The sequence below is a fragment of the Schistocerca piceifrons genome, chromosome 2 (genome assembly GCF_021461385.2).
Source record: "Schistocerca piceifrons isolate TAMUIC-IGC-003096 chromosome 2, iqSchPice1.1, whole genome shotgun sequence".
NCBI classification, from domain to species: domain Eukaryota; kingdom Metazoa; phylum Arthropoda; class Insecta; order Orthoptera; family Acrididae; genus Schistocerca; species Schistocerca piceifrons.
Window position 1 is genome coordinate 833,948,986 of NC_060139.1, and position 18,394 is coordinate 833,967,379.

The following is an 18,394-nucleotide window of genomic DNA, read 5'->3' on the forward strand; positions in this document are numbered from 1 at the left end:
GTTTCTGTCCATACAAAGTGTGGAATGACTCCTCCTTCCACCTGACACCTCTCCTTTCATTGGTTTCAAAAACAATATAATGAATTGAGTCTTTCTCATTTATGTCTTTTAACATGCCTGATTCACCTGTTTCTGTTCCAGCAGCTTGTAAGTTTGTGTTTGTCACTAAGAACACAAACACTCAAGGTGCCATACAACATTTAGCTGAAAAGATTTATGGAAATATTTCTGTTATTTTACATACAAATTATTTACATTTCATTTCATGCAGTCCAAAGAACTGAGAATAATAACTACTGCTTCTCAACACATGCATTCTTTATGCGTTCTTGAATGAAATTTGTAGAAACAATATTTCTCACTTTCCAACCAAGAACTCAGTGCACAGAATGAGCACTGAGAATGAGAACACTTTGCTCCAGAAATTTATTCACCGATTAGGAACACACATTTTCAATAACTTGCTAGCAACCACAAACATTTTAGCTGCTAACTAAGTATAAGTTAAGATGGGTCTAAATGATTTATTGATGGCTAACTTCTTCCACTCCACTGACAAATTTCTGAACAGAACCAATTAATGTATATATTGTTAACTACTGCACATTTTCAGCACAGTAATGTGATCTCTGTAAGTAAACTGCTTCTTTATGACAGACAGCTATGACAGCCTAGGAGTTATTTAGTAAAAACCAGTATGAACACATTTAAATGTTTATCACATTTCTCATCTTAACTTTTAGTGTTTAAAATGTTTGACTTATCCACCATCCTTGTGGACCATTTCACTTAACCCTTTCGCGGACCATGAGGGACATACTTATCTGTCAGAGCAGTTATAGTAATAACTGTCCGAACCACTTAGGCATGTGTTCAGGTAAATCAGTCATGATAGCATATGAATTATTGATACTCGTGTAACTCTTAACAACAAGCATTTATTAACTGATACATGTTAATGATAAGACAAAATGCAATAAATTTTTACTCCAGGCACCATGTTTCCCTATTTGCAAAGGATTGTTGACAGACAAAACAAACTAACTGCCAATTCCAAGATACGAGTGCCTACTGTGGCTGGCAAGTGAACTCATGACAGCTAAAAAACACAGTAGGTGACTTTTATTTGCTGCATACTAGTAACTGTATTTCTTTTCTGCATTAATGAGAATATATCACACAGCTTCTGTACGTTCCTGGCATCTAATGGCAGTCCACTGTACCAAGTGTAATTTCTGTTTGTTGTGAAATGCAGCTTCAAAGGCCATGAAAAGTATACATCACACCAAATAACATTTTTTAAAAAGTTCTTGGGGAGAATACTTATCACCAAAGTGTTCTCTCAAAGAGGCTTGGGAAAAATACGTACCACAAAACTATTATGTCTTTTGAGAACCTCAATATACATACTTACCACCAAATATCTCATGGCAGTAAATTGTATCATATGTATAGAAAGTGTTACGAATCAGTTCCTGTTGTCACTAGTGGAGTCAGAAAAGTTGCTTCATTCCTGTAGGAAACACATTTACCATCAAAATAACAGCTCACTAAAGAACCATGGGAGGTGAGCTGCTAAAATAATAATAATAATAATAATAATAATAATAATAATAACAATAATAACGTCTGAGAAAGGAAAGAAATAATAATAATAATTACACCTGCTAAAGGGAAAAAGGGTTAAGATCAACAGAAGGAACATAAGCTTATCAATTCTGTCGTTATGCAGCATGTATTTTTGACTTTCTGACTTGTTCCATACCCTTGAGCAATTCCTCACTGTGGAAAGAAGCCTTGTGTCTAGTATAATACAGCATCCCTTCTCTGTACAACACATCAATGAAGTTCCAAGAATATTTTAAATTTCCTTCAAACCAGTGCCACAAGAAATTCAAGTATAAAAGGAGGCCACAGAAGCATTCAGTGGTTTCTAATGTTGACAATGGTAGAGGTCATCATAGCTCAAATTTTTTACTTTCATTTAAAGTAACAAGAATACTGAGTATTTTTCGTGTGAAGAGAGACAATTATGTGAAACACTTATGTGTGTCTAACCTTTCCATTTGCCAAATGTAGTGTATGAACATAACACTAAAAATCTTGAGTGCCAAGGAATATCTTTTTCAACTCATACGATTACATAGGCTGATAAAATTTCACTCTGTACTCACCTGTTTCAACACGTACATCTGTTTCTGGTACAGGAGTTGATAAATAAAGCAATGGACCTGCCCCCGGTAAAAAGTTATTGTTGGGATTTTCAGCATAAATTCGAGCTTCAAAAGCGTGACCATTTAACTTAATTTCATCCTGTTTAAGAGGTAATTCTTCTCCCCCAGCAACCTGTTATGCAAATTTGACTGTATTATACACACAGAAGAATACGTACAAACGACATATCATACAGACACACAAACATGAGATAATTCACATATCAAATACGAGATCTCCAACGCTAAATTAAAATGAACCATTGTGCTTTAAAATGAAGACATACTATAAAATAAGACTGCAATAAAATGTGTGTTCTTTGACAGGTTCACATACTTAAGTTAAGGGATCTTAAAGGTCCACAAAAAAAACTTATCATAGTGACACTGCACATACCAGCTGTAGTAGGTCAACACTGAAACATGGGACATACATGGCACACTATTACAGAACTCCTTAGTGTCACTTCAACAGTCATTGTGAGCAAAAGTCTAGGATACAGTGGTACCGAGTGTGTGCTGTTTGTGTTTGGCACATGGTATTCAAAGCACAGGGAAGCAGGCTGGCACAGTGATGACATCTGGATTAGTTATACATAACCATATCATTGGCAGAACAGAGGGAACCTTATATTAGTGCGTCATGTCATTAAAGACAGAAAGGGCAAGGATAGGGAAGGAAACTGGTTGTGTTCTCTTAGAGATCTTAATCCCAGCAGTTGTCGTAACTGATTTATTGAAATAATAGAAAACCAAAACCTGGATCGTTGGACAGGAGTCTGAGTCCATTCCAAACAAATGTGAGTCCAGTGTTACAAGCACAGCACAATCTCACTCAGTGATGACCTTCAGGAGATCCTTGCCAGGCGATGAGTGGTGTCGCTACAAGCCATACCGACATGCCGATTGATAGTGTAGGGACTGATCGTGCACTCAGTATTGTCAAGAGAGGGTTCACATGAAGTATTGACATTCTGTGTCACCAATAAAGGGACACAATGCAGGGTGCCATCCACAGCTGATGACCAAAGGCCAAATTTTCTAATGTACTCCATATCCGTAACATTGTACCATATGTTACAATATTGCAAAGGCATCTCTTAGTGTACACATTATTGTTGTGTCTCGGGTTTTATGGATCTTGAAAACCCCTTGACATGTGGGATAATGTGTAGATTAGGCCCATGAATATACTGTAACAGGGGAAGCAACTTAGGAAGATAACCATGATATTCCATACACATTACCTTGATCTGCCATTCAACAAGATCGGTGTCAGTTATCATTTCAGTTATAGGATGCTCCACTTGCAGTCGAGTATTCATTTCCATGAAATGAAAAGAATGGTTGTGCCTGTCAAGAATGAATTCCACAGTTCCAGCACCAACATAACCCACGGCCTGTGCTGCTCGAACAGCTGCTGCACCCAGTTCCATACGAAGCATATCTGAAATTCCAGGCTGTTCCAGTTGCAAAAATATTAGAAGAAACATTTATACGTGAGCCTGGCTTATGAATAATATAACAAAGTGACTCTTTAATAAGCAGACAATATTATGTGTTTGATATTTTTAAAATTTTAATTTATGAAAAGGAAAAGTGCCACTCACCATATAGCGGTGATGCTGAGTCATGGGTAGGCACAACAAAAACAGTCACAAATAAAGTTTTCAGCCTATAAGACCTTCGTCAAAAGAACACACACACACACACACACACACACACACACACACGCTGCAGTCGTGTGTGAGCTGCGGTTGCATTTGTGTGTGTGTGTGTGTGTGTGTGTGTGTGTGTGTGTGTGCGCGCGCGCGGACTCAGCATCTCTGCTATAGGGTGTGTGGCAACTTTCCTTTTCATCATATTGTTACATCCCTTCCTGGATTTTCCATTGCTACATTTTAATTTTTTATATATTTGTTTAAGTCATGTTTCAGCTTAACATAACAAAAGAAAAATGAGAATGAATGTTTGGTGGATGCCAAACAGTCAAACTAGAATTAGAAGTTACTTAATTTGCTAAACTGTCTTTAAAGGAATCATCTAAGAATAACGGAATAATAACTGTGATTAAGTAACTATTATTCACTCAGACTTTGTTTACTTCTTAGTAGCTTTTCTTTTCCTCAGCAATTATCTGACTTGTTACTACATTCGTCAAGATTAAATCTTGATAGTTACAGCACAGTCCATAGTTATTTACAGCTCCTGAGTTTAGCTGAATGACATTTCCTTAGCACTTCTACCACTCCCACATCTGTACAAATACTGAGCTATGCACGCCATAACGAAAGCATGTGCAACAGTAACTAATCATAATACGTCAGTGGAGACTTTACTATTAAGTTATGATCACTCATGTGATTAGCGACATTGAAAAGGCATAGCCACTGATGGATTGCTGACACAAACCATTTCAAAATGGAATAAAATTTGCTAAAGCCACTGTATCAAGTTACTATTAATCTTAACAGTTCAACACTATACACGTCAACTGCTGCAGCTACCATTCTTAGCAGGTGCCTGCAATTGCCCCCACCACTCCGTTCCTCCACACCCCCCCCCCCCCCCCCACCCCCTTCCAACCCCAACACAAATCCATTTGACATTGGAACACTTAATTCTCATTGGTTCATCGGAGTAATCATAACTATATCTGACACACACACCATTCTTTACTTTACTTTCATCTTTATATATGACACTGATGTCTTTCTGACTTTACCCCATGTTTTGCATCAGTTCTGCTTGTTCTTTGCTGTCAATAATTTACTTCCACCACTATATTCACAATCCATTTCAGAGTGTCTTCTTCATTTCCGTGCTCTTTCATATTTCATTGACCATTTTCTTGCCTCTTCACAGTTTTCAAAGGCTTTGAATTGTTCTCATTAAAGTAACACAGTCAAGCATAACAAACACATTTTGAAACTGAAGGCTCACTGAACAGAAACTGGGATGCTTTAAAGAGAACTGAATAACTAACTGCAAAAATTAAGATAGGAAAAGAGAATTAATGGCATCTTTATACAGAAAGATTATGACAAAATTCAACTCTTTCTAAATTTAAAAATGTCCCCCAGAAAATGGACAACTGTCACAAAGATTACCGGATGACACGCATATGGAAAGTAAAGCAAGTAAGTGCAAACAGGAATAATGATGGAACACAACAGTTAATCAAAATGAAACATCACTTGGGAACGATTGTCTAAGACTGGTGAGCCGTGCTGCAGCTCGCGTTGGTGCTGTTCGTAGGTTTCCGCCCTCTGTTGGAGGCCAGACAGTTTCGATTAGGTGGCATGGTTGCGGTTGTCTTCTTCTCGTATTGACTGGCACCACTCATTTCATAAGGGTTGCCTGTCCGTTAGTGGCAGCAGCGGCAGTTATTGATATGTAGTTGTTGTTTGTTCATGTCGTATGAGTGTGGCAGTTCAGTTGGGGCCTCAGGAGGAGCCAGGTCTGCGCAGTGCGAGAACTCGCCGGGATCGCTGGTGGTGCGCATGGTCTGCTGCATAGAAGGGTTGTGGTCACGAGGGTGCATGACCTCATGGTAAAACAAATCCAGCAAGCTTTAAGATGAGTGCGTTTCAATCTAAGTACAGAAATCTCCATTATTGTGATATCTCGCGATTCTCCATTGACTTGGGTTCATGTTGCTGCTCGTAGTGTCGCGGAGGCGAAGAGCAGCGAGTGGAGTGCTTTTGGCGTTTTGTTCCATCGTTGCATTTGGTTTATCGGACATCAGGTAGCCTCAGTAAGATTACCATTAGTCATTCGTAGACTGCCACTAGTCTGAGTTTCCACCTTGTGAAGTGAATGCAACTCTTGGCTGCCTATCCCATCACTCGTGAAAAAGTTTGTTGCCGGATCCTCTCAGAGGTCGATTCCTGGAGCACCACCTGTGGCCCCTTGGTTCTTGTGTTTTATTTTCTTATCCCCCCCCCCCCCCCTTCTGCGGTGATCAGTTGTTTGGTGGGTTTTTTTTTTTTTTTTAACCTTTGCTGTTGTATTTCCTGCTTTACAGTAGATTTTTAATAAAAAAAAAAAAAAAAAAAAAAAAAAAACCTCCCTTATTTACAGCCATTCCTGGCCTCTGATACCTTCTGCTGTGTTTGCGGCCACTTTACCTTTTTTTTTTTTTTTTAAGAAAAAACAGTATTTATATCTGTATTTTATGGCGATTCACTAAATCGTAACACAGTGGAAACACTATTATTTACACAGTTGTTTTAATAATGTGTGGTATTTTTTTTAATTTATTGTTGAGTCTGGACTTAATGTTTTAAAAATAAATGTGTGTAAGTGTAAAAGGTAACCAACAGAAACTGATTACGGCCCCGTCCACAATCGTAACCAAATCCTGCCTTCTTTAACTACCTGGTTTTTGAGAGAACTAAATCAAACAAACATCAGATTGTGATTCACTGGAAGAACTGTGAGAGGATGAAATTCATCTACAAGGTTATCACTTATATAATTCTGGTTACATCTGTTAGTGAGTACAGTCCATTAGTATCAGATGTTTATCTAATGTAACTGAGCAGAAGAGACGGAAAACTTCAAGGTCTGCAAAATCCGGTTTAAGATTCATTGGCAACAGACGACCCAAAACACAGACCTATTCTCAGTGTACTTACCACACAAAGAATATTCTTGGACAGTTAGAGAAATTTTGGGCCACAGCTCTGTTACACTACATAATGTACGTAATACAACACACAGCAGCTCACTGAATACGGAATTAGATGAACATTAGAATTGCAATCATAGGAACTCTGAATTTTTTGAGTTACTATGCAGATAATAAAGCCAACAGTTTTGTTTTCAAGACTAATCTCCATTTTATGTAATATGGAAACAAAAATTCTCTCTCTCTCTCTCTCTCTCTCTCTCTCTCTCTCTCTCTCTAGTACTACTACAGGCCTCCTTTTCCACCACTTAAAAGGCGCATGACAAAAATAAAAATAAGGCAATAAATGGTCTGTTAATTCAAATGCAGAAATCAACAATAGGGAACAAACAGAGTATTTACTTTACAAAGGGACAGAAAGGCAATTATCTCGCTTCCAGGAAGGAAGGAATGGAAAAATGACATGGTTAATAGTAACTTTATAGTGCTTACAGCGGGAGCTTCTTCAATTATCTTCTGATGTCTTCTTTGAACACTACAATCCCTCTCAAAAAGATGAACATAATTCCCATGTTTATCTCCAAAAATTTGTACTTCAACATGCCTTGGTTCTTGGATGAATTTTTCCAAAAGCATTGCCTCATCACCAAATGATTTCATTGCTTCTCTTTTAGCAGATTCAAGCTCCGACTCAAATTCATTGGGTGAAAAGGCAATTCTCATACCCTGGAGAGAGGAAAATATTGTTTATGAGAAAAACTAACTGAAGCAAACCATATGAATTTAAAATATTTTTTAACAATTTTCGGCTCACATGATGGATAAATTTACCTCTATCCACAATATCATACCTTGCCTCCACCACCGCGAACCGCTTTAATCATCACTGGAAAACCAATACGTTCAGCTTCTTTTTGCAGCTTGTCAAGTGACTGGTCATTCCCATGGTAGCCTTCAACAACTGGCACTCCAGCAGCAGCCATGATAGATTTTGAAGTGCTATTTAAAAAGATCACAGATTATCAAAGTATTGAACTACTTTGAATTACTTGCAAAATAAACATAAATAAATGCTAACCTTTTAATTCCCATGTCACGAATAGCTGTTGCTGGTGGACCTATGAATATGATATCTGATTTTTGGCAGAGATTTGCAAATTCTGTGTTCTCAGAAAGAAAACCATAACCAGGATGTATTGCCTGACAGCCAGTAGACTTTGCAATCTGTATAATTTTGTCCTGTCGAAGATAGCTTTCTTGTGATGGTGCTGGTCCTATATTATAAGCATCATCAGCCTGTAGCCAAACAACAGCAATTATAAATAAGTAGTGCCAAATTTAACATCTATGTTGCTAACAAAGCAGGTGGATGCTTTCCAGAGGTTATGTTTTCCTTCCCTCAAAAATTAATATTAATTTTCTCCAAATTCTGTGATATCTTTCATTTGCTCAACTATATGGCATAAACACTGTACACACAAATCCTGAATATTGACTCAGGGCATATCTGACATAAATCTGGTACTAATTACATTCATTTGGCTATTAGTTGTTAGTGAGCCAGCTTGTTTACCGAAAAACTATGCTAGTTACAAAATACTGATAACCCAAAACTTTGTTGTCATTGTTCATATGTAAAAGCATACTCAATTACTAATGCCTGAAAAAAGTAGATGAAAAGGATAGGTAAATAACTATGGCACTTATACAGCTAATGACAAAAAAATTAGCAACTTTTGTAGTCATTTGGTTACAGAATAATTAGCTTCTTTAGTAAAAACATTGTTACTTAAATAGAATCCCTTATTTAGGCAAACTAGCCCGCATAATTCAATAGAAATGATTATTGTATCTAAAGTTCACATTCAAACAATTCTTACACGAATCAGTTACTCAGAAATGTAAATCTTTAGCTGTAATTCATGAAAATCTAGTTTACTACAATAGCTAAAGTTAGGTATAATTATTGCAATCTATGTAACAAAAATTTGGAAGCCATTTTAGACCAGTGTGCAATTAATTTGAACAGAGCAACATTTGTGTCTGAAAATACAGGATAATGTACAGCAGACGATTTAGTATAGTTTACAAGACTGAAAATGTACTGCATTTTATCTAGATTTCACGTCAGCGAGTATATTCAATTATCCACTGACTGTTTTAAATGATTAACTGGACAATGTATAATTAATATCATGGGCTGTGCCAAAATTCAATAATGCTTATTGTGACAACAGGGTATTTCTGTGAACTGTTATATCTCCAATAGTCATTAGTCAGCCACAGTATTATTGCATCTATTAGTGAGGGCCCTTCAGCTGGCTTATCATGAATTTTTATCATGATATTTCACAAGGACACATTGAACCACTCAACAGTATACCACACAGCTGTCTTGAAATCATTCACAGTGTGATGTGTTTTGCTTAGTAACCACTGTACTTGTTTACCATAACATCATCACATTCAAATAACAGCCACAGGAAGCCATGTGCAATAACATCGTGGTTGGGTAAAACTCACTGTGCACATAATTCTCATACTGATACAACTGTTAAACTTCAAGGACAATGATTTGAGAAATTTGATAAGTGACTGTCTTAACTACCTGTTTGCCACATGTGTTCTTTTGTATCACTTCAGTGTTAGGTTACTGCACCCGAACTATCACATTACAGGACATCAACCAAGAATAGTATGCGGTTAGCAGTTTATCTTTGCTTAATTTAAGTAAATGAGACTCGATGTGGCCATACACGGTGGTTTACTGAGCAATCAAAGCAACTGAACTGTAACTTTGGTGTGGACCATACCATTCAAAACAGCCTACTTTTGACAACCACTTTTCAGCCAGATTCGACAGTGCACAGTTACAGAAGGCATTTGGCACAGCTAAAACTGTCACGCTGTATATTGCAGGCACTTTTTTAAATCAAATGATATTATGTACTTTTGTGTGTCTACTTTCTTTGAACTTCTATCAATGTCAAAGGACTAGAGTTTCATGAATGCTGTAGCTGCAGCAACAATGAGTAAAGAGGAAGAATATAAAATGACAAGCATTCACTCACTCCCACCCACTCGCATTCAATAACACAATCACTCATCTCACCTGCCTTTAGATGACGGACAAAGGGTGATAGGTGCCATACGTGGTATCAAAACAGAAGTATAACCACAGAAGAGGATGTCGTTATCAGGAGAAAGAAAACTGGCGTTCTACGGATCGGAGAGTGGAATGTCAGATCCCTTAATCGGGCAGGTAGGTTAGAAAATTTAAAAAGGGAAATGGATAGGTTAAAGTTAGATATAGTGGGAATTAGTGAAGTTCGATGGAAGACAAGACTTCTGGTCAGGTGACTACAGGGTTATAAACACAAAATCAAATAGGGGTAATGCAGGAGTAGGTTTAATAATGAACAGGAAAATAGGAATGCAGGTAAGCTACTACTAACAGCATAGTGAACGCATTATTGTGGCAAGATAGATATGAAGCCCACGCCTACTACAGTAGTACAAGTTTATATGCCAACTAGCTCTGCAGATGACGAAGAAATTGAAGAAATGTATGATGAAATAAAAGAAATTATTCAGATTTGAAGGGAGACGAAAATTTAATAGTCATGGGTGACTGGAATTTGGCAGTAGGAAAAGGGAGAGAAGGAAACGTAGTAGGTGAATACTGATTGGGGGAAAGAAATGAAAGAGGAAGCCGCCTGGTAGAATTTTGCACAGAGCACAACTTAATCATAGCTAACACTTGGTTCAAGAATCATAAAAGAATGTTGTATACATGGAAGAAGCCTGGAGATACTGACAGGTTTCAGATAGATTATATAATGGTATGACAGAGATTTAGGAACCATGTTTTAAATTGTAAGACATTTCCAGGGGCAGATGTGGATTCTGACCACAATCTATTGGTTATGACCTGTAGATTAAAACTGAAGAAACTGCAAAAAGGTGGGAATTTAAGGAGATGGGAACTGGATACACTGACTAAACCAGAGGTTGTACAGAGTTTCAGGGAGAGTATAGGGGAACAATTGACACGAATGGGGGAAAGAAATACAGTAGAAGAAGAATGGGTAGCTTTGAGGGATGTGGTAGTGAAGGCACCAGAGGATCAAGTAGGTAAAAAGACAAGGGCTAGTAGAAATCCTTGGGTGACAGAAGAAATACTGAATTTAATTGATGAAAGGAGAAAATATAAAAATGCAGTAAATGAAGCAGGCAAAAAGGAATACAAACGTCTCAAAAATGAGATCGACAGGAAGTGCAAAATGGCTAAGCAGGGATGGCTAGAGGACAAATGTAAGGATGTAGAGGCTTATCTCACTAGAGGTAAGATAGATACAGCCTACAGGAAAATTAAAGAGACCTTCAGAGAAAAGAGAACCACTTGTATGAATATCAAAAGCTCAGATGGAAACCCAGTTCTAAGCAAAGAAGGGAAAGCAAAAAGGTGGAAGGAGTATATAAAGGGTCTATACAGGGGCGATGTTCTTGAGGACAATATTATGGAAATGGAAGAGAACGTAGATGAAGATGAAATGGGAGATACAATACTGCATGAAGAGTTTGATAGAGCACTGAAAGACCTGAGTCGAAACAAGGCCCCGGGAGTAGACAACATTCCATTAGAACTACTGACAGCCTTGGGAGAGCCAGTCCTGACAAAACTCTACCATCTGGTGAGCAAGATGTATGAAACAGGCGAAATACCCTCAGACTTCAAGAAGAATTAATAATTCCAATCCCAAAGAAAGCAGGTGTTGACAAATGTGAAAATTACCGAACTATCAGTTTATTAAGTCACGGCTGCAAAATACTAACGCGGATTCTTTACAGACGAATGGAAAAACTAGTAGAAGCTGACCTCGGGGAAGATCAGTTTGGATTCCGTAGAAGTGATGGAACCCGTGAGGCAATACTGACCCTACGACTTATCTTAGAAGCTAGATTAAGGAAAGGCAAACCTACGTTTCTAGTATTTGTAGACTTAGAGAAAGCTTTTGACAATGTTGACTGGAGTACTCTCTTTCAAATTCTGAAGGTGGCAGGAGTAAAATACAGGGAGCGAAAGGCTATTTACAATTTGTACAAAAACCAGATGGCAGTTATAAGAGTCGAGGGACACGAAAGGGAAGCAGTGGTTGGGAAGGGAGTGAGACAGGGTTTTAGTCTCTCCCCGATGTTATTCAATCTGTATATTGAGCAAGCAGTAAAGGAATCAAAAGAAAAGTTCGGAGTAGGAATTAAAATCCATGGAGAAGAAATAAAAACTTTGAGGTTCACCGATGACATTGTAATTCTGTCAGAGACAGCAAAGGACTTGGAAGAACAGTTGAACGGAATGGACAGTGTCTTGAAAGGAATGTATAAGATGAACATCAACAAAAGCAAAACGAGGATAACAGAATGTAGTCGAATTAAGTCGGGTGATGCTGAGGGAATTAGATTAGGAAATGAGAAACTTAAAGTAGTAAAGGAGTTTTGCTATTTGGGGAGCAAAATAACTGATGATGGTGAAGTAGAGAGGATATAAAATGTAGACTGGCAATGGCAAGGAAAGCGTTTCTGAAGAAGAGATATTTGTTAACATCGAATATAGATTAAAGTGTCAGGAAGTTATTTCTGAAAGTATTTGTATGGAGTGAAGCCATGTATGGAAGTGAAACATGGACAATAAATAGTTTGGACAAGAAGAGAACAGAAGCTTTCAAAATGTGGTGCTACAGAAGAATGCTGAAGATTAGATGGGTAGATCACGTAACTAATGAGGAAGTATTGAACAGGATTGGGGAGAAGAGAAGTTTGTGGCACAACTTGACTAGAAGAAGGGATCGGTTGGTAGGACATGTCCTGAGGCATCAAGGGATCACCAATTTAGTATTGGAGGGCAGCGTGGAGGGTAAAAATCGTAGAGGGAGACCAAGAGATGAATACACTAAGCAGATCCAGAAGGATGTAGGTTGCAGTAGGTACTGGGAGATGAAGAAGCTTGCACAGGATAGGGTAGCATGGAGAGCTGCATCAAACCAGTCTCAGGACTGAAGACCACAACAACAACAACAACAACAACCACAGAAGATCTAAAAGAAAGGCACAAGGAAATGAGACTACTTTACCATTTACAAAAAAAAAGTGGGTGGGCCAGTCACCCTGTTAACCCATGAAGACCATCTCCCTAAAACTTGCAGAAATAAGTTGGGCAGATCACAAAACCTTAGAACTCTAGCCACATTTGTTTCAACATCGCTTAAAATACAGGGCAGGTCTGTCGGCAAATCTGTCGCTTCCTCCTGGTCCGATAATAAAACACAGTCTAGTAAAATGTGAGCCATGTGTGACAGGGCTGCGGCCTATGCGAAGACAAGTAAGGAGGACCTCGTCCTGTAGATGTGGCTGGGAGGAGGTACACCACAGCCATTTTGTGGACTTTAAGAAACGGAGCTTACTGTATATCACTTCCAGCCTCTCATTTTCCCACCAATGCATGACTCTGTGCCTCAACATCAAGGCAATAGCATGGAGGCGGATGGCTCACTGGACTAGCTTAGGATCGCTACATGCCTCTGTGACTGCTACATTCGCCCTTTCGTTCCTCGCAATATCCAAGTGCCCTGGCACCCAGTAAAAGGACGCCTCCTTCCCCAGCAGGAAGAGGGCATCCTGGCTATCCTGAACTACTTTATCAACTGGATTCAAGTGTTGCAGAGACTGAGGGGTACTCCGAGTATCGGAAAAGACGAGAAATTTAGCAGACATGACACATCTCATCTGCTCTAGTGCCCTCAAGATCACAGATAATTTAACATCAAATGGATCACAGATAATTTGACATCAAATACAGTGAACTCTGGAGGCAACTGAATCTTGAAGACACAGTCTGGGAAAACAGCAGAGCGCAACAGAATACCCCTGATAAGACTCGCCTGTAAAGACAGCTACATAGTAGTTGTGCTCATTTAAAATTCCAAAAAATATCAAATTAAAAACAGAAGCAGGAGTGTAATCTTTCCAGTACAGCACTAAATCTAAAATTACTCTGGGCCTCTGCAGTAACCAGGGGCAGTCAGTCAAAATAACAGATTAGAAGCTGTAGATGCCACACACCATGGGACTCCAGCACACATTTTGCATGGATCCTAAACTGTCTCGCTGCCTGTGGACGATTCGAAAAACAGTATTCCACAAATGGACGAGCCACTGTAAGACATGCTGGGGAAGTGAGAATAGCAAAAAGAGTCGATACACCTGAGGCACCATGGAATCTGCCACCATCTGTTAAGTGGTGGTTCACCTGCCTCAGAACACGCACTGGGTATGGGGCTGGTCTTGTAAGCACCTGGGGACAGCCTGATGCCCTCATGGTGCATCAATGATTTTCAGGTACACAGGCCTTGCTGGCTGCTACACTTTGCACCCATAGTCCAACCGCAATGAGACAAAAGCCCTATAAAACTGGAGCAAACACGCCCTGCCCACTCCCCAAGACCTGTAGCTAAGACACTTCAAAATGTTCAGTGCCTTTTGGGCCCGTGCCTTCAGGTCCTTCATATGTGGTAACCATAACAACCACTTAGTGTAAATTAAAAATATGATGAGAATAATTACAATGAACATACACATGCTTTTCTGCAGAGAACATAAGACCAGCCTTTGCAGCCCACTCCTCTGGTCTCATCAATGTAAGTTGCAACTGACTAGTTGCTTTGCAATACTGGAGGAAGAACAGGGAACTGCAAAATCATCCACAAATAAGGAGCACTGTACAGGGCTCCTTACCATGGATGTGGTACTGTTTATGGTTACAGCAAAGAGGGTAACACTTAAACTTAGCCATGAGGAACACCATTTTCCTGCTGAAACTAATTGACAGCATGTCACCAACTCACTACTGAAGAAAGCTTTGATAAAAAGAACCAAATAAAGATGGGGAGATGGCTATGGAAGCCCACTGGTGGAGCTGCCTCAGAACGAGGTGTCTCCAAGTAGTGTCGTACACGTTACTGATATAAAAAAATATACCTACACAATGCTGTTTATGTAGGAAAGCCTGCTGAATATCTGCCTCTAGTATGGTCAAGTTATCACCAGTGGATCGAAATCTGCTGAATCCACACTGAGACAATGGCTAACCATTCACTCCAAGGCCTTTCCTACACAGCTCATTAACGCGACACTTCGATAACTAATGGGACACATTCGGTCCTTGCCCAGTTTCCGAAGAGGGACCAAAACTGCCTACCTCCACAAGTTGAGAAAGTTGCCTGTCTGCCACATTGAATGAAAACATTTTTAAGAGAATTTCCTTGGACACTAGTTTCAAGTCCCGCAGCATGCTGTTTCGGACTTGATCATGATTGGGCACAGTATTATGAGCAACATAGAGTGCCGAATCGAGCTCCCACAAGGAGAATGGACAGTTACAGGACTCTGAATTTTTTGACCTGAAGTCCAACTCACACCTTTCCACAGTGTCACAGCAATGGTGGAACACTGGATCTTGGCTGGCAGTGGCACTAGTCAGCAAAAAATGCTCTACCATTCTCTGTACCATGTCTCCAGGTGTTGTTCGGAGGCACCCCTAAGTCAATAACACAGCTGTAGGTAACAGATTGCCTTTATAGGAAATCCTACGGAATCGGGGGATGGGGTCCTAGGATGATGAATGAGATGACTCTGGAATGGAAGGGTTGTATGATGTGGTCTGCACACTCAAATACACTCAAGATGGTTGAACGTCGTCCTGTCACCTCTGCTTATCATCCACAGTGCCTGCGTCCTTTCAGGGAGAGCTCCATCCAAAAGGTTAATATGCGTTAATATGGAGTGGGAAGAAGTCACCGGAATGAAGGTCATCACTGACTTCTCACTGAACAGAGCCCACAAGGGCTGGAAGCAGAAAGAGAGGTCGATGGCTGAGAACGATCCAGTAGCAACACAGAAATGAATAGGAGTGCCTGTGTTGAGGATGCACAGCTCCTGAGATATCGTGAGGCTCTCCAGTACCCAACGCAGAGCTTGAGCCCCACATATACGATGGGCACTGAAATCTCCCAGTAGGAGAAATGGTGGGGGAGTTGTTTTATAAGATCTATTATAGCCTCACAGTCAACCACATCACATGCAGCTAAAGGTAGTGAGCGAACAGTGATCCTCTGACATACTTGGAACCTCAGCTGCAACCGCTTACAGGTCAGTAGCTATGGGGAGAGCAGAGGAGAGGTGCGCGTTATTGACAAACAAAGCAACCCCTCTCTTGGTCTTTTATCCACACAGGTCATCCTTGCGATAGAGTGTATAGCCCATTAGCACAAAGGCATTAGATGCTTTAAAATGCGTTTCCTGCTAACACAAGCACAGGGGGCACTCCTGTGCAAAAGTTTCAGTTCCTCCACATGAGTTCTGAGCCCATTAATGTTCCATTGCAGTATGGAAAGTGTTTTAATGGCTATGTTTTACTCTGTCTTTCCCCTTCTTGTTCCAACATGGTGGCAAGATGGCAACAGACGGGTGGGGCTCACTTGAGGAACTTTCTGGATCCTACAGGCAAACATTGACATCCATAGCACAAGGATGGTAGCATCATCATTAAATAAATCCAGCAGACAGCAACTAGGTTGCATGGTTTGATGGTTTCTGAGCGGATTGCTTTGGCCTTTAGGCCTTCATCTCCAGCTTGGAATTTGGGGACGGACACATTATGCTCAGCAACTTGCAATGCTTCAGCAATAGGCTGGCAGTTGCATTTAAAGGTGCCCTGGTCAACAGCCACAGTCTGGGCAGTGACACTGACCTTCTGGTTAGGCTGCTTCAACACTGAGGCAAAAGACTTGATAAAACTTGGTGGCTGAGTGGCCTTAAATTTCCTTCTTTGCATCAGAGTGCAAGACACATTGGTGGCTGAGTGGCCTTAAATTTCCTTCTTTGCATCAGAGTGCAAGACACATTGGGTGACTTTAATTTCCTGAATCATCTTTTCTTCAGTAAAGACAAAACAATCCCTGCTCCACAACGGATGGTCCTGTTAGCAATTAACATACCTGGGTGGCGCAGTGCATTGAAAACCCTGTGTGTGTGCCAAGCTGACACATCACCCACAACATAGTCCGACCGTTACAGCCCATAGTGGTGTGACCAAAGCGTTGGCACTTGAAGAAGCACATTGGATTTGGGACATATGGTCTTACCTTAAGGCAGAGAAATTCTGCTGCTACATACTCCGACAACATCGGCAGACTGAAGGTCAGGATAAATTATGCTGACTTTTGGAGCTCCCCATAAGTCCTTTTCATAACATTTTGGATTTCGGTCACCCGTGCACTTCCCCATTCCTGCTGCAGTTCTTTTGTACCTTTATCCATAATGTCTTGGCATGTGACAACACCTTTAATACTACTTAACCCAGTGTGCAACTCACTGTTGATGGGACATTCTCCAAGTAGCTTAGCATTCAACAGTTTCTGTACTTTGGGAGCCTTCATAGTGTCCAGCAGAAGAATACCATTCTGCAGCCTCTTGACAGATTTGAGTCTCCCTGCAAATCCCTCGAGAGAACAGCAACAATTTTTCAAAAGAACAGTCCACATGGTTAATCACAACAAAAAAATCACCCACTGCAGGATGCAGTCTGTTACTTTGATTACTATCCTTCAGTCAGAGATGACCCAAGTGGAATAACCACATGAGGTCTCTTCAGATTTTGGGTGTTAATACTGCCCAACGGCCCACCCAAACCACTGGGAGTTGAAACGTGAGATTTAGGCTTCATGGTGTTTCCATGTGCAGCTAGGGAAGGAGGTCCACCCAGAAAGAGCCACACCTGCCAGGGTAAGCCTTCTACAACTGAGGTGTGGGAGGTTCTACAGAGGTTGCCCACTAACGAATGTTCCACCTCAACAGCCATGCAGCTCATCAGCACATTGTTGAAGCCTGCCCAGGGCTTACAGTGACGGGATTGGCGGTGCTTACCAGTACTCGGTTCAGCAACCCTGGGATCATCAAGCCCCTACCCAGCAAATGAATGCCTAGCCCCTGAGGGCACAGTTCTCCTGTGTCATTCCGTATTTCTTCAGAGATCAATGATAACTATAGTGAGGTATTTGACCAGATCACATTTAAAAGATGCCTGGTTGTTGACTATCAGTTTCTTTGGAATGTTGTCATTGTGTATCTTTATGAGGCCAATCTTGGTGGATCTTTGCCATGAGTCACTTTTAATTATCTTCTTATGTGATGCAGAATAGCAGAGAACATTGCTTTCTTTCTGCAATTTTATTTTGTAGTATCAATGGTAATCTTCATGGAAACAAGATGATGAGTCACCACCAGAAGAACCAAGCACCATGTCTTTCCTACAACACACAGGTGATGAAAGTCATGGGATACTTTCTAATATTGCCAGACTTCCTTTGCCCAGCATAGTGCAGCAAACTGAAGTCACATGGACTCAAAAAGTTGTTGGAAGTCCCCTACAGAATTACTGAGCCATACTGCCTCTATAGCTGTCCAAAACTGCAAAAGTGTTGCAAGTGCAGGA

At 40.2% G+C, this 18,394-nt stretch overlaps 1 protein-coding gene across 1 annotated transcript in view; it reads right to left on the reverse strand.

Annotated features, from left to right (window-relative positions):
- The window catches only part of LOC124776409 (methylcrotonoyl-CoA carboxylase subunit alpha, mitochondrial), a 112,186-nt gene that overhangs the window by 70,306 nt on the left and 23,486 nt on the right, over positions 1-18,394 (reverse strand). Inside the window, exons 3-7 of the mRNA XM_047251393.1 lie at positions 7,925-8,142; positions 7,698-7,845; positions 7,339-7,572; positions 3,461-3,673; positions 2,175-2,346 (exon numbers count right to left, since the gene is read on the reverse strand). Coding sequence (XP_047107349.1) covers positions 2,175-2,346; positions 3,461-3,673; positions 7,339-7,572; positions 7,698-7,845; positions 7,925-8,142 — 985 coding nt within the window. The remainder of the gene's footprint in view (positions 1-2,174; positions 2,347-3,460; positions 3,674-7,338; positions 7,573-7,697; positions 7,846-7,924; positions 8,143-18,394) is intronic.